The following is a 22,274-nucleotide window of genomic DNA, read 5'->3' as shown; positions in this document are numbered from 1 at the left end:
AACCTAAGAAAGCCTGGTTGTACTGGTTTCTTTGCCTTATACTTGGAAAGTGATGAACAAGGATTCACCAAGTGGGAGCTAAAAACACGGTGTGTTTAAAATTAAACCCTTACAGTTGCAGTTACAGAGATACAGCACTGAAACAGGCCCTTCGGCCCACCGAGTCTGTGCCGACCATCAACCACCCATTGATACTAATCCTACACTAATTCCATATTCCTACCACATCCCCACCTGTCCCTATATTTCCCTACCACCTACCTATACTAGGGGAAATTTATAATGGCCAATTAACCTATCAACCAGCAAGTCTTTGGCTTGTGGGAGGAAACCGGAGCACCCGGAGGAAACCCACGCAGACACAGGGAGAACTTGCAAACTCCACACAGGCAGTACCCAGAATTGAACCCAGGTCGCTGGAGCTGTGAGGCTGCTGTGCAGACCAGGTGAAGGCTGAAAGGGACCGCTAGACACCTTTCTCACATGGTCTTAACACACTTTAGACACTAACAGCATGCTGGATGGCAAAACTGTGAAGTTCCAGAATGCAGGGGTGAGGGTTCAAAGCTTTAATGACCCCAGGCAGAGAGTCCTATGTGGGTCAAAAATCACATCGATACCAGGTCACCTGCACCACTATGTTTCAGTCTAATTGGCTATGATGTGAAACCAGGCAAAAATCCAATAAAGTCTCGATAGCTATTAATGGTGATGGAGACGGTGGATATTAAATCTGGTGATAGTATTGCCAATTAAATGAACTAGTCTGTCCTCGTCTGAATTGAGATTTTTGTGTTTTTGCAGCTTCGTCCATTCAAGTGAGTATTCTATCACACTCCTAACTTCAGCCTTGAAGATTTTGTTTGATAACGCTCCTGTGAAGTGCCTTGGGATGTTTTACTACTTTAGAGGTACTATATAAATGCAATTTGTTGTTGTTGTAGATGGTGGAGAAGCTTTGAGGTGTCAGGAAGTGAGCCACTTATGGCAGAATATCTAACCTCTTGTAGCCAAAATGTTGATAAGGGCTAGTTATGTTTGTGCTCAGTGGTGACTCCCAAGATATGGATGCACTTCTAAGCCAGATTTGACACCATATCAGAGTTATATTCCATGAGAAACCAAACTGAAACAGAGACATTATCCTGTAGTGGGTTTCAAACTTCTTCTGAGTCAGGATTGCACCTACCTCTGTAGTTATGTTGTACTTTAGCGTTTCTGTGAAGTACAAACCACAAGAGGGTAGGTGAAACTGCAACGTACTACGTTTTTGGTTTGATGCATGTGGTACAGGATGTCCTTAGTGGAGGCTTGCAGAGTAGTTAGTTGTCAGCCTCTAGCTCGGTCACTGACACAACCTGACTCTTGCTGCTCATTTCCATGCCCACAGTTGCTGTGGGTATGTTTGGCAGCCGTGAGAACTAGTGTTCAAACTGAAGAAGATGTTATTCGGTGTGGGGGATGGAGTACTTCACATCTAAAAGAAAAGGCAAACTGAGTTTGTGAGCAGTTTCCGCCGGTTTGAGAGGATTCAACTTAGGCGATTTGGCAACGCAGAGCCGGCGCTGTCCTGCGCCAGTCTGAAGGAGCCGGCAGAGGGTTGCGGAAACTGAGGTAGGTCGGCGCAAGAAGCAGATTAAAAAACCAGAGGATTTATTCAAAAAAACTGAAACATCTTAACTCTTCATATCCGCGGGTTCTAAATACAGGCTGATTTCATCCGGAACATATACCCAATTAAATAAAACACTAAAATAAAAAAGAGAAAATTTCAGTAAAAAGCTTTTCCGAATTATTTAACATCAAAGATAAATAAATAAATGTAAATTTGAGTTACAATTTAGATTTGTGCAAATATTTGCTAAATGATGAACAATTAGGCAGATTCCGGAGGGGTTCGGTGAGTTTGTGGAGGATTTTGCCGCCTTTTCCACCTGAAACTGTCACTGTTGGACTCTCACTGTATAAATAGAAAGATTTCAACCCAAAGTGAACAGTCCGAGCCGAGCGGCTCCACCTGGTTTCTGGCTTTGGAGATGGACTAATGCTTAGTTTAGATTTTCCTCGTTGTTTAAAGACAGCCATCGATTTCTGTTGAATTTAGTCTCGGGGTGGAGGTACGCTTTCTTTCACACTTCAGGCAAAGTGAGAACAAGAGACAAACTAAAACTTAAAATATCAACTGCAGAGGGGATTCATTGTGTTTAAAAATGAGAAGTTTGGCGAAAATGAGCAACAAATAAACCGTGTTAAGAAAATGAAAGCGATTATGACCTGTGCCAGATGTTGGGAATCGAAGTGGGAGAATAATGTCATTATGAAATGTGCTAACCAGCAATTATGTGCAGTAGGTATAATGTATATCTACAATGTGCTGCACTCTCCAGATATACCTGTCCATCAACAACACACGGTGTTTCAAATGTTCTAATGTACACCAGTGCTACAATATAAATTTAACATCTAAAGCTTCATATCAAATCTAGCACTATAAAAATATCTTTAAAATGTTTTGCAGGCCGACATTTTAATTGAAAGTACTGGGTAAGGTTTAGCAAAACCCCTCAAAGTTTTGTTTTCAAAAATGATGATGTGTTGGTAATTTTGTTGAAGTAGTCTAACTTGGTCATAAGTATTAGTTAATTCAGTAATTAAAGGTACATCAAAAAGTGCCAATCTTTCTGTGTGAAGAGAAGGCTGCATCGTATTTCATATGAACTTCGAGGCACCAAGGTAGATAAAGTTCCAGACCAGATTGCAGCAGATATGTTGCAGTGCAGCAATTCATAATAATATGTAGTTTCCAATTTGTACAGATTCATTATTTAAAGGAAAGCATTGAAATATTCAGGTAGTTACTGGAAGCTTTCCACTAGTAGGCCTTGTACATTCGGTTTGATATTCTGCAGTGATCTTACACTTTATTGGACAATACCTACATGCAGAATAAAACAATTATCTTTTAGATATGAAGGATGGATTGTGCAGTAATAAATAATATAAATTTAACGATGCAATAGCTTTATCCTTGCACCTAGTAAGAGATTTTTTTCAATAATTAATTAACTTGGCAACATTTTTAAAGAATGTAATGATAACTCAGATTGAATTCCAGACCAAGTTACTCTTAATTATAGATTTGAGGCCAAACAAAACAAATTAGTAATTGAAAAGAAGAATTACAATTTTTCAATATTTAGTCTTATGATGTCGACAATACAGATCTATTATTTTACTGAAGGGTTCAAATTAATTTTAGGTTTTTCGATTCACCAAAAGCTATGATATATAGAGTGGTAAGTGCTAGGGAAAGACATTAAGCTGGAAAAAATAACTTTCAGACAATTTTTTGATGAGAATGAATTTGGTGCTGTAAGGAAGTTTGATATGTTTACCTTATTTGTTAGTAACTGGATTGTACAGTGGAGGTGGTTTGTTACGTATAATATTCCATGGGCCCTACATATGCAGTGACATGTGGGTGGCTCTGTCTGCTCTATTGTCTAAAATAAATATTTTTTCCATACAGCTGAAAGTAAGATTTGGTTAAAATGTATAAAATGATTGATATTTAGGGTAACACAATTTCAAAAAAATTGTTGTGTGTACATTGATACTTGTCAGGAAATTGATATTTTTGATAACTGATGAAGAAGACATCTGTTAGAGGCCTCCATTTTCTTTAAACCTTTATTGTGAGATCCATTCTAACAATGGTTCAAAGCCCACACTAAATGAGTGGAAGCTCTTAACTCTTAGGGTAGCACTTCTGTTTTGCTCATGGATTACTCTTTGAATGTAACAGTGGTTTCAAAATGTTGCCATTTGGGGTGGGGGTGGGGTGGACAAATTTTCAATAAGTTCCTGTTTTCTATTTATTCTTTGATTTTTTTCATTCATTTTTTTTCAATAGATACCACCCCCCACATATATTGGATCATTTTCATTTATCTTGCTCCTTCTCTTTTATTGTTTTATTAGCTTACATTTACTTTCAGGCTAGAAAACACAATACAATGTTAACTTTCTTCAGCAATACTGTTTTTTCTTCTAACATTCTCCTTTTTTTTCTACATTCCTCTCTGGAAAGCTTGGTTTGTGCTGGATTATAGTTCCATGAGCATTAGCCATCTCTGATCAGTAACCATTCTCTGCATGCGAGTGTTGGCAGGCTACATGATCTCGTCCTTGCCCAATCCAAATGTGGGCGTTTCACTGCAAGGATCACTGAGTTTGTGATCTGGAGTGGGAATCTTGGCTAATTTCCCATGGCCCCCACCAACTTTCTAGACCAGTGGTGTTTAAGCCAAGTGCCTCATCTGCTGCTCTGGTTGAGATCAGTTAACACAGAGTGATGATGGACTGGCAATGCTGAATTGTTGCAGGTGAAACCTTTTAGAATGTTGTCATGTAACTATCGGAGTATTTGGCTTCAGAATAACTCATGTTTGTGCCATAACAGGATTCACAGTTGGAAAAGACCCCAGATCAACATCAAAATAACAGAAAACTATTCAGTAGAGCATTTTAGTAAGCTAGCGTCATCAGAAGTAGCAAGCGTAAATTCTATTTAGTAGATATCGGACAAATCATTATCTTTTCTTTCACTACTACATTTTTAGTAAATTGTCACTAATATCACAAGTAAATTAATTTTCATGCCTATGATCTGTCATTCAGTATTAATATCATTATGGCAGTGGGTAGAGCAGTGCAGTGGTTATATTCCTGGACTCAGAGGCACTGGACTAACAATCCAGAAAGTGAGCTTAAATCCCACCATGATCAAAGAACAAAGAACAGTACAGCACAGGAACAGGCCATTCGGCCCTCCAAGCCTGCGCCGATCTTGATGCCTGCCTAAACTAAAACCTCCTGCACTTCTGGGGGACCGTATCCCTCTATTCCCATCCTATTCATGTATTTTTCAAGATGTCTCTTAAACGTCACTATCGTACCTGCTTCCACCACCTCCCCCGGCAGCAAGTTCCAGGCACTCACCACCCTCTGTGTTAAGAACTTGCCTCGCACATCCCCTCTAAACTTTGCCCCTCTCACCTTAAACATATGTCCCCTAGTAACTGACTCTTGCACCCTGGGAAAAAGCCTCTGACTATCCACTCTGTCCATGCCGCTCATAGCTTTGTAAACCTCTCATGTCGCCCCTCCACCTCCGTCGTTCCATTGAAAACAATCCGAGTTTATCCAATCTCTCCTCATAGCTAATGCCCTCCAGACCAGGCAACATCCTGGTAAACCTCTTCTGTACCCTCTCCAAAGCCTCCACGTCCTTCTGGTGGTGTGGCGACCAGAATTGCATGCAATATTCTAAGTGTGGCCTAACTAAAGTTCTTTACAGCTGCAGCATGACTTGCTAATTTTTATACTCTATGCCCCGAACGATGAAGGCAAGCATGCCGTATGCCTTCTTGACTACCTTATCCACCTGCGTTGCCACTTTCAGTGACCTGTGGACCTGTACGCCCAGATCTCTCTGCCTGTCAATACTCCTAAGGGTTCTGCCATTTACTGTATACTTCCCACCTGCATTAGACCTTCCAAAATGCATTATCTCACATTTGTCCGAATTAAACTCTATCTGCCATTTCTCCGCCCAAGTCTCCAACCGATCTATATCCTGCTGTATCCTCTGACAATCCTCATCACTATCCGCAACTCCACCAACCTTTGTGTCGTCCGCAAACTTACTAATCAGACCAGCTACATTTTCCTCCAAATCATTTATATATACTACAAAGAGCAAAGGTCCCAGCACTGATCCTTGAGGAACACCACTAGTCACAGCCCTCCATTCAGAAAAGCACCCTTCCACTGGTAGTTTGAGAATTTAAATTCAGTTTTAAAAATCTGGAAATAAAATGCTGCTTTTAGTAAAAGTGACTATAAAGCTGTCAAATTGCTGTTTAAAAACCTAACTGGTTCATTAATGTCCTTTAGGGAAAGAAACCTGCTGTCCTTACCCAGCCTGGTCTCCAGTTCCACACCAACATGGCCGACTGGCTTGTTAGGCCATTTCGAAGGGCATTCAGTTATTTCAAATTTTTACAAACATGGATTGCAGTAGTTCAAGAAGAAGGCCCGTATTGAGCTGTGCTACAGTACCATCATAGAAGGCCAATACCTTCTCACATCAACTACGGATGGGCAATAAATGCCAGGATTGCCACGTTCCCTAAAGAGCGTTAGCAAGCAGTTTGGGTTTTCTGACAATCTGACAGCTTTATGGTCACTTTTACTATTAACAGCTTTTTATTTCCAGGTTTTTTTAAAAACTGAAGTCAAATTCTCAAACTGCCATGGTGAGATTTGAACTCGCTCTGGATTACTGAATGAGTGAGGAGTGTAAGTGACAGCCAGCTATGATGGTACTGTAGCACAGCTCAATACGGACCTCACACAAATTCCACATTTCAACAGGAATTATGAACAGTCTTCAGAAGCTGATATTTCCCGGTCTAAGTGGTTCTGGACCGCACAGCGCTTTTGTTAATTATCCATCAGGGAGGGTACTTTTTGTGAAAGTTTTCTTACGCTGTTCTTTGGGATTTATTTACCAGTGTTCTTTCACTGTAACTTATATGAGATATCCTTTCAAAAAATAATTATAACATAAATAGTCACATCTTTGACATTCCGAGCAGAGACATCCTCCAAAATACAAGGCATTAAGGCATCTCAATCAGTGGCTCAGTTTCGAGGAACTTGTGGCAGGTAGATCTGAGTGTCTGTCAGGATTATGGCTAGAATCAACAGCCACAATTGTGTGAGGCTAACATCCTTAGAGGTCACGACTGAAAGAAGAAATTCCCATTGATAACTGATGCTGCATATAAAGAATTTTTTGTTTAGGATCACTGTCCATTGTGATTTTACAATAATTATTGCTTATAAAGGGCTCAATGGCAGAGATTTCCTAGTTCCAACCACTGGCAGCTGTGCCTTCAGCTATCTAAGCCCTAAGCTCTGGAGTTCCCTCCTTAAATCTTTCCGCTTCTCCACCTCTCTCTGCTGCTTTAAGAATTTACTTAAAACCTACCTCTTTGACTAAGCTTTTAGCCACCTATCCTAATGTCTCCTTCTTAGGCTCAGTGTCAAAGTTATTTGATTATGGTTCTTTCAAGCATCTTGGGATCTTATCTTAAAGTAATGTAAATATAATGTTATACTATACGTGCCTATTATTTCAATTTTGAGATTTATAGTCATTATTTAAAGTAACAGTTAATCGTACACTTTGAATTGTGATGTAGCTAAATAATTTATGATTCAAAGGGATATCAACTCTCTTTATGTACTCCCCAACCTGTGTTGTTGTACCGCTAACTGTAATGGGTGGAAAATCACAGGCTGATCAGCACAATTCTACCCCAAGTTTTTTGAAGTATAATGTGATTTTGTTAACAAATTATGTTGATTTGGTGCATTTGTATTGTATTATTCAGCTGTGGGGGGTGGAGGGGAGGGAGGATTGCAATTGAGCCATGGTCCTATCCACACCCACCTGGTTTCTAAAAAGGGTGACTGGATAGTGGTCAGGAGTTGAAACCCCAGCTGATTTATTGCCCCACCTTACTCAGGATAATTGGAACATTCCTGTTGCTGCCACACTAAATTTAACTTACTCAGCACAGACTTCAGATTAAACGCAGCACTTTGCTAGCCTTTTACATCGCATCTGCAGCATAGAATCGTTGGATGAGGCTGGATCCCTGTTTTCTAGCTGGCACAGAAACGATGGGCCAAGTGGCCTCCTTCTGTGCTGCGAATTTTCTGTGTTTCTAAATCTACCCAGTAGTATCATTTATCAGGTAGGTGGCCTAAAATTGTATGGCATAAAGTGTTAACCTGATAACCTTCAAGATGCAGCATAGGGGGCTGCTAGCATAATGGTAATGTTACTTGACTAGTAATCCAGAAATACTCATCAGGTCTGTCAGTATCTGCGGAGAGAGAAGCAAAGTTAACGTTTCAGGTCTGTGACCTTTCATCAGAATTGGCAACAGTTAGAAAACAATTAGGTTTTAAGCAAGTGAAGGTGATGGGTGGGGTTGGTGGGGAAAAGAACAAAAGGGAAGGTGTGTGATAGGGCAGAGGGCAGGAGAGATTAAATAACAAAGCTGTCATGGAACAAAGGCAAAGATTGTGTTAATGCTTGTGGTGAAAGACAAAGCATTAGTCTGGAGAGAGTGTTACTGGCAGAATAATGAGCAGCTCTGTTGACATGAAAAACAGGCATATGGTTAAAAAATAAAATAAAATATAATAATAAAAAAAGACTATAAAAAAGACCAGTCATGCTCTGAAATTATTGAACTCAATGTTCAGTCCGCAAAGCTGTAGAATTCCTAATTGAAAGATCAGGCGCTGCTCCTCGAGCTTGTGTTGATGTTCACTGGAACACTGCAGCAGGTCAAGGACAGAAATGTGGTCATGAGAGCCGGGGGGAGGGAGGGGTGTTGAAATTGCAAGCATCCGGAGGCTCGTGGTCATGCTTTTTGACTGAGCAGAGGCGTTCTGCAAAGTGGTCACCCAATCTGCATTTGGTCTCCCCAATATAGAGGCGATCGTATTGTGAGCAGCGAATACAGTATACTAAATTAGTAATCCAGAGACGTGAGTCAAATCCCACCACAGCAGCCCACAGCAGCTGGGGAATTTCAATTCAATTAATTAATAAATGTGGATTAAAAAGCTAGTCTCAGTAATGGTGATTATGAAAATACCAGATTGTGGTTAAAACCCATCTGGTTCACTAATGCCCTTCAGGGGAGGAAATCTGTGACCCTTACCTGCCTGGCCTACATGTGACCCCAGACCCCAGCAATGTGGTTGACTTTTAACTGCTCTCTGAAATGGCTGAGCAAGCCATTCAGTTCAAGGGCAATTAGAGATGGGCAATAAATGCTGGCCTTGCCAGCAATGCTCACATCCCAAGAATGAATATAGAACCATAGAAAAATTACGGCACAGAAGGAGGCCATTCAACCTATTGTGTTCGTGCCGGCCGAAAAAACTAGCCGCCCAATTTAATCCCACCTTCCAGCACTTGGTCCGTAGCCTTGCAGGTTACAGTGCTTCAGGTGCATGTCCAGGTACCTTTTAAAAGAATTGAGGGTTTCTGCCTCCAACACCATTCCTGGCAGTGAATTCCCGACACCCACCACCCTCTGGGTGAAAAAGTTTTTCCTCATGTCCCCTCTAATTCTTCTATCAATCACCTTAAATCTGTGCCCCCTGGTAATTGACCTCTCTGCTAGGGGAAACAGGTCCTTCCTGTCTACTCTATCTAGGCCCCTCATATTTTTGTATTCAATTAAGTCACCCCTCAGCCTCCTCTGTTCTAAGGAAAACAATGCTAGCCTATCCAATCTTTCCTCATAGCTGCAACTTTCAAGCCCTGGCAACCTTCTTGTAAATCTCCTCTGTACTCTCTCCTGAGCAATTATGTCCTTCCTGTAATGTGGTGACCAGAACTGTACGCAATACTCTGGCTGTGGCCTAGCCAGTGTTTTATACAGTTCCAGCATTACATCCCTGCTTTTGTATTCTATACCTCAACCAATAAAGGAAAGTATTCCATATGCCTTCTTCACCACTCTATCTGTCATGCCACCTTCAGGGACCTGTGGACATGCACTGGTCTCTCACTGCTTCTACTCCTCTCAATATCCTCTCGTTTATTGTGTATTCCCTCACTTTGTTTGCCCTCCCCAAATGCATTACCTCACACTTATCTGAATTGAATTCCATTTGCCACTTTTCCGCCCACTCAATCAAATCATTGATATCTTTCTGGAGTCTACGGCTATCCTCTTCACTATCAACTACACAGCCAATTTTTGTGTCATCAGCAAATTTCCCAATCATGCCTCCCACATTTAAGTCCAAATCATTAATATACACCACAAACAGCAAGGGACCCAACAGTGAGTCCTGTGGGAACTGCTTTCCATTCAAAAACATCCGTCGACTACTACCCTTTGTTTCCTGTCACTCAGCCAATTCTGGATCCAACCTGCCACATTCCCCTGTATCCCATGGGCTTTCATTTTACTGACCATATATAATTGAGTACTCATGTTTTTTTAAGTACATCATACCTCAAATAATTGGAACACTATCAGCTGAATTATGTAGTCACTTAATGACAGGTTGGCTTGCAGTTTGGGCACATGTCTTTCAACATGCATATGTATCCAGAACTTCAAGACTATTTTTCTGCTTCTATAAGATGGCACATCAAGCAAACAATCCAGACAAGAAGAATTTCCCCGGCGAAGCATAGCTGCAAAGGCACATCTCCTCTGACACACTTGAGTAGTTCTGGGAACCACATACTTGGATAATGGCAGCCTATGTAGGATGTCTTCTAGTCTTCTTGAATTACCAGTATGAGTATAGGAATAGGAGGATAGAGCAGATGAATGCGTGGCTGAAGAGATGGTGCAGGAGGGAAGGCTTTAGTTTCCTGGGTCTGTTTCTGGCGAAGGTGGGATCTGTACAAGCAGACGGGTTGCACCTGAACCGGAACGGGATCAACATCCTTGCTGGGAGGTTTGCTAGTGCTGTTGAGGCGGTGGGGGGGGGGGGGGGGCTTTAAACTAATTTGACAGGGGAATGGGATACAGAGTGGAGGTACAGTAGGGGGTGATGCACAGTCAAATATAGAACAGAAACTGAGTAAGTCTGGAAGGCAGAGCAAATATCGACCTGTTAAGGCACAAGAGAACAATGTAAGGCTGGATTACATCTATTTTAACGCAAGGGGTCTTACTAGTAAGGCAGATGAATTGAGGGCATTGATTAACAGATGGGAATATGATATTATTGCTATCACAGAGACATGGTTGAGGGAAGGGTAGAACTGGGAGCTCAATATTCCAGGGTATAGAATCTTCAGGCGTGATGGGGGAGGGGGTAAAAGAGGAGGTGGGCATTGCACTGTTGATCAAGGAGTCAATTACTGCAGTAAGGAGGGATGCTATCTTAGAAGGTTCCTTAAATGAGGCCATATGGGTAGAACTTAAAAATAAAAAAGGGGCAATCACTTCGCTGGAAGTGTACTACAGGCCTCTAAACAATCAGGGAGAGATAGAGGAACAGATATGTCGGCAAATCTCAGAGAGGTGTAAAAATAATAGGGTAATAATAGTAGGGGATTTCAACTTCCCCGATATCAACTGGGATAGTCTTAGTGCAAAAGGCTTAAAGGGGCGGAATTCTTATAGTGTATTCAGGAGAGCTTTTTGAGCCAGCATGTAGAAAGTCCTACAAGAGAAAGGGCAGTACTGGACCTAATCCTGGGGAATGAAGCCGGACAAATGGTAGAAGTGTCAGTGAGGGAGCATTTCGGGGATAGTGACCATAACTCTGTAAGATTTAAGGTAGTTATGGAAAAGGACAAAGAGGGACCGGAAATAAAAATACTGAATTGGGGGAAGGCCAATTTCAATATGATAAACAGGATCTGGCCAAAGTGGACTGGGAACAGCTACTTGTAGGAAAGTCTACATCAGACCAGCGGGAGTCATTCAAAAAAGAAATAGTGAGAGTTCAGGGCCAACATGTTCCCGTAAAGGTGAAGGGTAGGACCAACAAGTCCAGGGAACTCTGGATGTCAAGGGATATAGAGGATTGGATAAGGAAAAAAAAGGAGGCTTATGGCAGATTCAAAGCCCCGAAAACAGCGGAGGCCCCAGAGGAGTATAGAAAGTGTGTTGGGGGGGGGGGGGGGGGTACTTAAAAAGTAATTAGGAGAGTGAAGAAGAGACATGAAAAAACACTGGTGGGCAAGATAAAGGAAAATCACAAGGCGTTTTATAAGTATATTAAGGGTAAGAGGATAACCAGGGTAAGAGTAGGGCCCATTAGGGACATAAGTGGCAATCTTTGTGTGGAGCCAGAGGACATAGGTGAGGTTTTAAATGATTACTTTTCATCTGTGTTCACTCTGGAGAAGGACAATGTAGGTGTAGAGATCAGGGAGGGCGACTGTGATATACTTGAACAAATTAGCATTGAAAGGGACGAAGTATTATTTGTTTTAGCAGGCTTAAAAGTAGATAAATCCCCAGGATCAGATGAGATGTATCCCAGGCTGTTATGTGAGGCAAGGGAGGATATTGCAGGGGCTCCGACACAAATTTTCAAATCCTCTCTGGCCACAGGAAAGGTACCAGAGGACTGGAGGACAGCGAATGTGGTACCATTATTCAAGAAAGGTAGCAGGGATAAACCAGGTAATTAGAGGCCAGTGAGTCTAACATCAGTGGTAGGGAAACTATTGGAAAAAATTGGAGGGACAGGAATAATCGCCAGTTGGAGAGGCCGGGATTAATCAGGGATAGTCAGCATGGCTTTGAAGGGGGGAAGATCATGTCTAACAAACTTGATTGAATTTTTCGAGGTGGTGACTAGATGTGTAGATGAGGGTAAAGCATTTGATGTAGTCTACATGGACTTCAGTAAGGCTTTTGATAAGATCCCACATGGGAGATTGGTTAAGAAGGTAGGAGCCCATGGGATCCAGGGCAATTTGACAAATTGGATCCAAAATTGGCTTAGTGGCAGGAGGCAGAGGGTGATGTTTGAGGGTTGTTTTTGCGATTGGAAGCCTGTGACCAGTGATGTACTGCACAGATTGGTGCTGGGACCCTTGCTATTTGTAGTGTATATTAATGATTTAGACGTGAATATAGGAGGTATGATCAATAAGTTCGCCGATGACACGAAAATTAGTGGTGTCGTAAATAGTGAGGAGGAGAGCCTTAGATTACAGAATGAAATAGATGGGCCGGTAAGATGGGCAGAGCAGTGGCAAATGGAATTTAATCCTGAGAAGTGTGAGGTGATGCATTTTGGGAGGACTAACAAGGCAAGGGATTATACAATGGATTGTAGGATCCTAGGAAGTACAGAGGGTCAGAGGGACCTTGGTTTACTTGTCCATAGATCACTGAAGGCACCAGCACAGGTAGATAAGGTGGTTTGGAAGGCATATGGGATATCTGCCTTTATTAGCCGAGGCATAGACTATAAGAGTAGGAGGTTATGATGGAGCTGTATAAAATGCTAGTTAGGCCACAGCTGGAGTACTGTGTACAGTTCTGGTCACCGCACTATAGGAAGGATGTGATTGCACTGGAGAGGGTGCAGAGGAGATTCACCAGAATGTTGCCTGGGCTGGAGCATTTCAGCTATGAAGAGAGACTGGATAGGCTAGGGTTGTTTTCCTTGGAGCAGAGAAGGCTGAAGGGGAACCTGATTGAAATATACAAAATTATGAGGGGCATTGATAGGATAGATAGGAAGAAACTTATCCCCTTAGCAGAGGGATCAATAACCAGGGGGCATAGCTTTAAGGTAAAGGGCAGGAGGTTGAGAGGGGATTTGGGCCGAAGAGCCTGTTTCTGTGCTGTAGAACTCTATGCCTCTATGACCAGCAGAACACCGATCGTAACACTTTAGTGTGTTTAAAGCACACTTTGAAATTAAATATTAAAATATGAGAAAACAAAATACAGAAAGTTAATCAAAAACAAAAGGACAAACAAATGTTTAAAATATTTTAAAAGTTTAAACAAATGATTAACAAAATTGAGGCTGATGAATAGGAGAGTCATTGTCAGCTTGGATAAAAAAAAATTGGCTTAAGGGCAGTGAGTTGTGACAATGGTTGCTTTTCTGACTGGAGTTGGTAGACTGTGGTGTTTACCAAGGGCCAGTGTTAGGACCAGTGCTTTTTTGATGAGAGAAAAATGACATATATATATATATATATAAATGATTTGAATATTGGAATACAGAATAAAATTTCAAAATTTGCCAATGATACCAAACTTGGAGATGTGGCAAACAGTGTGGATGATACCAATTGACTGCAACAGGACATAGATAGGCTAGCACAATGGCAGACAAGTGGCAGATGGTATTGAATGCAGAAAAGTGTAATGTGATGCATTTTGGCAGAAGGGATAGGGAGAGGTAATATCCACTTAATGGCACAGTTCTAAAGAATGAGCAAGGACAGAGGGACCTGGGGGTTCATGTGCATAGATCTTTGAAGATGGCAGGACATGTTGAGAGAGTAGTTAGCAAAGCAAGTGGGACCTTGGGATTCATAAATAGAGATATTGAGCACAAAATTGGAGGGCGAGAGTCCCTTGCAGAGTCCCACTTAAGTTCGGAGCCATACTCTGGACATAACACGAATGAGTGACTCAATACCAAATAATGTGTTAAAACAACAATTTTTATTAAAAAATGGTACAGTTCCCCTTGGTACATACATCACCAAGTCTCCGAATAAACTTGCACGGGGGGTGGACTTTCCAGTCAGTCACTCCATCGACGTCTCTTCCTCCGTAGTCTTCAGTGGTTGATTAGTCCACTTCAGCTGCAGCCCCAAATGTTGGATGCTGTGCCACCGTTAAGTACAATTTTTGGCTCCAGTCCAGCTTTCCGAGGCCTCTATCAGACTTTCTCAAAACAAGAGTCCGACAAACCTGAGTCTTTATCAAATTCTTCTCACAGGCACTACGAGGCTGCTCAGGCTGTTGACAGATCTTTTGATGGTGTCTCTCACCTGCCATCAATTAGGTTATACTGTCCATCAATTAAACTCCATCTCCTGACTCCACACCATTGTGCATCACCCCATGTACAAGGCTATCCATTGTCCAGTCTTGTAGTCCATGGGTCATTGAATACTGCAAGTACTGACTCCTGTTTAAACAATAGGAAACAACCTTTATTTTTAACTATCTAGTAAGAAGAGAAAAACAGTAGTTTAGACAAAACAACGCTGCGAACATGGCCTGCATTGACCAGCATGAAAACAAAATGAAGGGAAAAACTAGTTCACAGTTAATTATATTACTACTGATTACAATTGATTACATAATTGATTAATTACATGACTTAATCAGAGCACAATCACAATTTTAAATCAATGTCTACAAGGTAATCTTTAAAAATTCAATACAGGTTTCACACAGTTTCTTTTTAAATCAGGAGCAAAGCAGAAGTTAAATGCAAAAATATAAAAGTGCAAAAAGTAGTAGCTGCAGGTCTCAGGCCTACAAAAGTAGGGAAGTTTACCATACCCGACATTGTGGTGAATCAAAGCTATATACTTTCTGTGGCTTTAATGTCCTTTGATTAATGAAACACCCAAAACTGCACAAGGTACAACAACTGTAGCCTAACCAATGTTTTGTACAAATATATTATTACTTACTTTTGTACTCTATACCCCTATTCATCGAACATTTTATTAGCCTTTTTAATGGTTTTATCTTCTTGCACTTTCGGGAATTTATATATTTGAAACCCTACGTTTCTCTGCTCATCCACATTGTTCAGTGTCTTTTCATTGAACGTATAATCCCATTCTTTTGTTTCTCCTCTCAAAATTTATTACTTTACAATAATCCACATTAAATTTCCTTCTCAACCTATCTGCCCATTCTGATAACCTGTCTATATCTTCTTGAAATTTTTTACAGTCCTGCTTATTGTTTGCCAAGTTTCCTCCTTTAGTGTTATCAGCAAATTTTGAGATTGCATTTCCTATGCCCAAATCCAAATAATCTATATATTCTGACCAAATCCTCTAATCTGAGCAACACCTGTTTGTTTGCTGTCCAATGACCAACTTTCTGTCCATGCAGCTACATTTCCTTGAATACCATACTCTGAATTTTTCTAACAAGCCTGTTTTGAGATGCTTGATCAATGCCTTCTGAAAATCTATATATGCTACACCTACTGCATTCCCTGTATGTATCCAAATAGTTACCTCTTTAAACGTGACTTGCTTTTATTAAATTCATGTTGGCTGTCCTGGATTAACCCATTAATTTCTAAATGCTCACTTGTTATATTTTCATGATATTGAACATATATGGACAATTAGAGAAGAATTGCTTATGATACAGTTAATCAAAAATGACTTTAATATTCAAAGTTGTGCAACTGCAATTTGCTTCATATCTAAACAATGTTCCATCTTTCCAATGTTGTAATTTCAAATTCACATAGATTATCAGGAATTCAGAACTTAGGCTAACTGGGAGCACAAGCTCCCACAAAATGCTCAACGGAAATCAGGAAAATCTGAGGGAGAGAAGCTGCTCTATCATTCATTAGTTTGAGTTAGATTACTTACTGGTTTTTGTTTTTAAAGGTTTTCAATATTTTCATCAACTGTCCCAGTGCAGTCTGATGTGACCTAGATGCAAATGAAGGGCTTAGGTAGATGAATTAATCACTGAGGACAGATTTTTATGTTAAAACTGAGTACAAATTCAAAGGTTACCTGTCACAGTGGCTATCACCTTAAGACATCTCAAAAATGAGCAACTCTGTTGGAATTGATTTTATTCATATACAAGGAGCGATGCTGGTCATGGTGACCATAGGAGCAGTTGATGTTTGGACTGGACAAGAGTTGTGTAAAGGTTCATATCACTTTGATTAGGATACTCTTTTTTTTCAAGCTATGTTGCATGTTGCTAAGTGTGCATTGTTGCAATAGCATTTGAATTATTGCAGAAGCTATTTAAGGGTAATTTTCTTTCCTGAGGCCCAGTGCCAAGCGCAATGTGACACAGGAGCTTTCCTTCAATAGTTAATTAGGACTGACCTAAAGCAAGTCTCAGGAGTACAAGCCAGTGGGAAGTCGGTGTGTGTTAAGGGATCCAAACATTTATGCTTGAGTGTGTTGTGTGTGAGCAGGCTGCTGGATCGGTGAGAGAATCGGAAACAAATACAATTCTGTCTTCACTCGATAGCCACACCAGCACACGATCTAGCAGGAGTCGCTGAAGAGCAAACAGGAACAGAAACTCTTACTGAATTTCTTCTCCTTAATCCAGTAGAGCTGAGCCCAACTGTAGCATGTATTTTGCTGTCCTGGCAGATATCACATAATTCAGCATTAACTGAGGATCAAATCTGTAACCTTTCTGTTCTGTAGAGCTCAATACCAACCTGGAAGTTACATTTACCCACAAAACCATTGAGGATGCTAAATAATATTCTGTCAAAAGTACACAATTAACAAACTCTGTTCCCTAGCCACTGATTCTATCCCTCTCCCTGGCCACTGTTTGAGGATTTACCAGACCATTTGCATCTTTGGTGTCCTATTTGACACTCTGAGTGCATTTCTGCTCCATCACCAAAACCGCCTACTTCTACCTCCGAGGCAAGCCCTCTCTGATCCTGCCTCAACTCAGATGCTGCTGAAACCTCTAGACTTAACTATTCTAATTCTGTCCTGGCCAGCCTCCAATCTTCCTCCCCTCCATAAATTTGAGCTCATCCAAAACTCTGCAGCTCAAATCTGCTCATATCCAGGTGATTGCAGCGCTTGCAGTATTTAACCATCGGTAGCCATACTTTCAGCTGCCTGGGCCCTAAGCTCTGGAATGCCCTGCCTAAACCTCTCTGGGCTCTCTCTCTCTCTCTCTCTCTCCTTCTCCTTTAAGCAGCTCCGTAAAATCTATCTCTTGTCATCTGTCCTAATATCTCCTTATGTGGATCAGTGTCAAATCTTGTTTTATAATGCTTCTGTGAAGCGCCTTGGGATGTTTTACTATGTTAAAGGTGCTATATAAATTGTTGTGTATATATATCTTTTGTTGTTGTAATTTGCATTACTGTTACTCCAGTGTGTAGAAAAATATAGTAAATGAGAATTACTAGCTCTGTTAAAAGAAAACTTAAAAACTTCTAAAAGACTTAATTTGATGTAACTCATCTCAGCAATGCCTCGAAATGCTTCACTTGCAATGAATTAATTTGAAATGTAATGATTGTTATTATGTAGTCAAACATGAAGTTGCACAAGTTACCTCTTGGTTAAGGAGCTGCAATTACAAGTGTTTGTACATGCTCGGAGAGTTTGCATCAACTGAATTTGAATAACTGACTTCCTTTTATTTACTGGCAATGCACACATCAGAAAAGACAGCTGCAGATTAGATATGCAGTGTTGCTCTGCCTCACAAATTATAGGTGGATTTAGCACTTTCAGTCTTGCATGTATATGATCTGTATACAAATACTTGCTTGCAGTGGATAACAGGCTTGTCATAGCACTTGATGGAAGGGAATTGGGTTGGTTTTCCCTAAGATCACAGCCTTTCTGCCTTAATTTCCTGGCTGAAAAATAAGGGATATGGTTTGCATACATGAAAACTGGAAGGGGAATGAATTCATTTTTCTTTATATAAAAAAATGGAGGCCCATGGGCAAATCTTAATTGCCTCTCTTGGGCCCCTCCCTGAGCCACAATGCAAACTACAAAACCGCAGTAAAGCTCAATCACTTCCAAAAAACCCGGTGACAGACTCAAGTAACTTTTTTCTTCTTTTTTCTCAAAAGTGTCTATTCACTTATATTTTCTGAAATCATTGCATATTGTGATTGCAGGAGAAGTGCACCAATCCATCCAGATTTCCTGCCATGACTGTGCTTGTGCTGGCAGCAATGTGAATCAGGCAGTTCAGATGACTTCTTTAATCTCAGTTTCTGTGGACTGGTTAGATCTGAGGGGAGACAGAGCCTGTTTACTAGTGGCCATGTCGATTGGGGTCATTGTCCTTTGTGATTACTAGGTAGGTGGTTGTACTGGAAAAGGGACGTTTCCGCTGTGTCTCCAAGTATAGGCCCAGATTGCTTGGTATTTATCCAGGTACAGGTCAGAGCCAAACATTGCTGAGTAACATATTTTAATGGCGCTATTTTTGTAATGTTCCTGCCATTAGAGAGCCTGAAATTTTACTAGGTTATCTTTTGTAAACCCTTTTCAGATTTCATAAGAAGTAGGAGCAGGAGTAGGCCATACGGCCCCTCAATGAGATTGCAGCTGATCTTCAACCTCAACTCCATTTCCCACCTGATCCCCATATCCCATGATTCCCTTGGAGTTAAAAAATCTATTGCTGTCATCTTGAATATAAAACAAACACAACTTATATTTATATAGCGCATTTAATGTAATACAACATCTCAAGGTGTTTCTCAGGAGCATGAGAAAACAAAATAACAAAATACACCCCCCACAAAGGAATGTCAGGGCCTGCAGAAATGGTTGGAGCCATCTTGGCAGGTGCAGCCAAACCACACGTGTTATTGATCATCCTGGTATGCTTTTTTTTTCATGCAGTGCCAAGCAAAGTATGGCTGGCTGGCGTGCTATTGATCAGCATTAGAGTTAGTCAGGCATTCACATATCCAAGTGTTACCATTGGACATCTGCTGGTACATCTTTTGGAAGAGGAACCACCACCAGCCTGACCTCTGCCAAAATGAGGACATTTCACCTCTGTCAGTTGAAATGGATGTTGGGGTACCAGAGAGTGGGCACAGAACCTTTCTTGTGTAGTTTAACATGCCTGGCATCCTCTGTAACTCCTTCTCCTCTTTCAGATGCCTCTTATAGAGGGATCCCTCTCGATGGACGTTTCCAATATTCCGCATCCTGCCCACCTGAAAATGGGTCGGGTCCCCTTTCCAGTGAAATGGGATCACCCAATTTTCCATTTCCACTACATTGCCAAGAAAAGTGGCGGCACAGTGGCGCAGTGGTTAGCACCGCAGCCTCACAGCTCCAGGGACCCGGGTTCGATTTCGGGTACTGCCTGTGTGGAGTTTGCAAGTTCTCCCTGTGTCTGCGTGGGTTTTCTCCGGGTGCTCCGGTTTCCTCCCACAAGCCAAAAGACTTGCAGGTTGATAGGTAAATTGGCCATTATAAATTGTCACTAGTATAGGTAGGTGGTAGGGAAATATAGGGACAGGTGGGGATGTTTGGTAGGAATATGGGATTAGTGTAGGATTAGTATAAATGGGTGGTTGATGTTCGGCACAGACTCGGTGGGCCGAAGGGCCTGTTTCAGTGCTGTATCTCTAAAAAAAAAGGGAGCAGATCATCTTGCTCGTCATGTAACTTTTCTGTGAAAAGTATAAGTATTGGAATGGAGCAATGTCACCTAAATTTAGAAGGAAATATGTTAGTACTACTATTTCCTTAGAATTGGGTACGTCACTAGAAAATTTCAAGAACTGCCGGGAGCACGACTGTCATGTCTGTTCCCAAGGTTACCAGGAAGGAAGAGCAATATATATAGAAGTGAGAAACTACGGAACTAAGTGCGAGAAGCAAAATTCATTAACGGAAGAGGACTAAATATATGCAAGTCTATTAGCAAAGCCTGTGGTGGAAACTAATGACAACGTTGAGTGATTTATGAGGTAAAATCTGCAGCAAAATTTAATTTAAATATGTTTAAACACTAACTGATGATTTTCTTAGCTTTCATAGATTTCTGTAAAACTTCTTGAAAGAATGACAAGATAAAGAAAAGCATAGGGGAAGAGTTCCTCCATGCTATGTGCCATGAAATTGTAAGCTCATTCTCTATAAAAAGGCTTAAATTTTGTTGACAGCCAGCACAGAGAGGAATTCTTCATTCCATATTGTACTAACTAGGTTACTGTCTTCATTTTATCTGTATTTAAAATCAAGATTCATCATCCTGCCATCTGCTCTAACTATTCTTTCCCAGGACTGTGAAAATCCCTTCTTCCTACAATCCCCAGACTCTTAAAACCAAACTTTCCTGTCAACCAATTGTTATTTCTGAAGTTAAAAAGTTGGGAATCAATAGTGATAGATCAGCATCTGAAAGAAAACATTAATTAATTTTTTGGGTCTGACCCTTTATCACAACTTTTTAATCATTAAATGTTTCTTTCTTGTGTCACAGGTGAAAGAAAGCTTTGATGGAACTTTCTGCATGAACATCCTTTTATGGTGATCTGCTGCATTGAAAAGACAAAGCATTTCTTTGAAGAATCTGTACTCTTGCTGTGAGAGTTTGAAAAGACTTGTGCAAAGCTATCCAATTTGCATTGAAACTTGAAGGCATCATGAGCTCCATAAAATGTGTTCTTGTGGGTGATGTAAAGGTGGGAAAAACAGCATTATTGGTAAGGTTTACATCGGAGACTTTTCCAGATCTCTACAAGCCCACAGTTTATGACAATACTGGAGTAGATGTGTTTATGGATGGAACTCAGATCAGCCTGGGACTCTGGGATACATCAGGAAATGATTCATTTCAAGGAATTCGCCCACTTTCTTACCAACAGGCTGATGTGGTGTTAATTTGCTACTCTGTAGCAAACCCCATGTCATACTTGAACGTTAGAAATAAATGGATGCCAGAAGTCAGAGGTTTTTTACCAAAGATTCCAATATTGGTCGTTGCCACACAAGTAGACCAGCGTGACGTCGGCACTTTTCGCACCATCACATCTGTTGATGGGAAGAGGCTGGCAAGAGATATCGGAGCACGAGGTTACCTGGAGTGCTCAGCAATTACTAACAGAGGGGTGCAAGAAGTGTTTGAATGCGGAGTGAGGACTGCTGTCAGCTACATAAAAAAACAAAGCAAGAGGAAGTTTATAGACCTCAATAAATGTGTGATAGCCTGACTTCCATTAGACTGGTATGGTAATTTAAATCATTTTGACTGTTCAATTTTTCAACAAATACTAAAGAAGTTGTCACCTACATGGCTTTCAACTTGGCTGTTTGATTATGGCACACAGGTCTTTTTTGGCCTTTGTCCACTTGGGCTACTGTATCCTTACAAATGTGGCTCTGATTAATTTCTGCTGAAGTAATGAATTCCGGTCAGGAACGCTAACAAAAAAAATAACTGAGGAGGAACTTATTTCAGCATTGACTGTCTTCAACTTTTAGGAGCTCAAAATATTTTGACATTTTGGTGTTTGATTATTATGGAAAGATGGCTGACAATCTTATTTTGTGTATGTAATTTGAACTGCATGCCACCACCATGGCAGATACATTAAAGACAACATATTAAATAAAACTGTATTTTGCACTCACTGGTAAAGTGCGTCAATTTCAGATCCACTCCGGAGAATATATTAAGTACTCACTTTTGTTGACTGTAATATTTAATAATTTTATACTTATTTTCATCTTATTTTTACTGATCTCTGATGAGAAACATGTACTAATATTGTGATAAGTTTTAAAGTGTAGTTTTGTAGTAATTTTCTCAGTTTACGGAGAATGCATCAATAAATTAAATTGTTTTTAATAATTAGAGATTGTTCCACTGTTTTCCATATAGAACATTAGAAAAGCTAGGGCACAGAGGAGGCCATTCAGCCCATCTTGTCTGCTCCAGCTGAAAAAAACTAGCCGCCCA

The 22,274-nt window shown here is 40.7% G+C and overlaps 1 protein-coding gene across 3 annotated transcripts; it reads left to right on the top strand.

The window, feature by feature from the left end:
• Nucleotides 1-1,312: 1,312 nt before the first annotated feature.
• On the top strand, nucleotides 1,313-21,885 carry rhoh (ras homolog family member H). Of its 3 annotated transcripts, XM_068036493.1 has the most exons (3): nucleotides 1,313-1,614; nucleotides 18,460-18,644; nucleotides 20,796-21,885. In XM_068036493.1, the coding sequence occupies exon 3, from the start codon at nucleotides 20,959-20,961 to the stop codon at nucleotides 21,523-21,525; it is 567 nt and encodes a 188-aa protein (XP_067892594.1). In that variant the 5' UTR covers nucleotides 1,313-1,614; nucleotides 18,460-18,644; nucleotides 20,796-20,958; the 3' UTR covers nucleotides 21,526-21,885. The 3 variants fall into 3 exon arrangements, with proteins under 3 accessions (XP_067892594.1, XP_067892578.1, XP_067892586.1); XM_068036477.1 differs by lacking the exon at nucleotides 18,460-18,644; XM_068036485.1 differs by lacking the exons at nucleotides 1,313-1,614; nucleotides 18,460-18,644 and adding an exon at nucleotides 20,173-20,280.
• The last annotated feature ends 389 nt before the right edge of the window (nucleotides 21,886-22,274 follow it).

The sequence above is a fragment of the Heterodontus francisci genome, chromosome 1 (assembly GCF_036365525.1).
Source record: "Heterodontus francisci isolate sHetFra1 chromosome 1, sHetFra1.hap1, whole genome shotgun sequence".
NCBI lineage: Eukaryota > Metazoa > Chordata > Chondrichthyes > Heterodontiformes > Heterodontidae > Heterodontus > Heterodontus francisci.
Note: the sequence above shows the minus strand (reverse complement) of the source record. Positions and strands in the feature narration are given on the sequence as shown.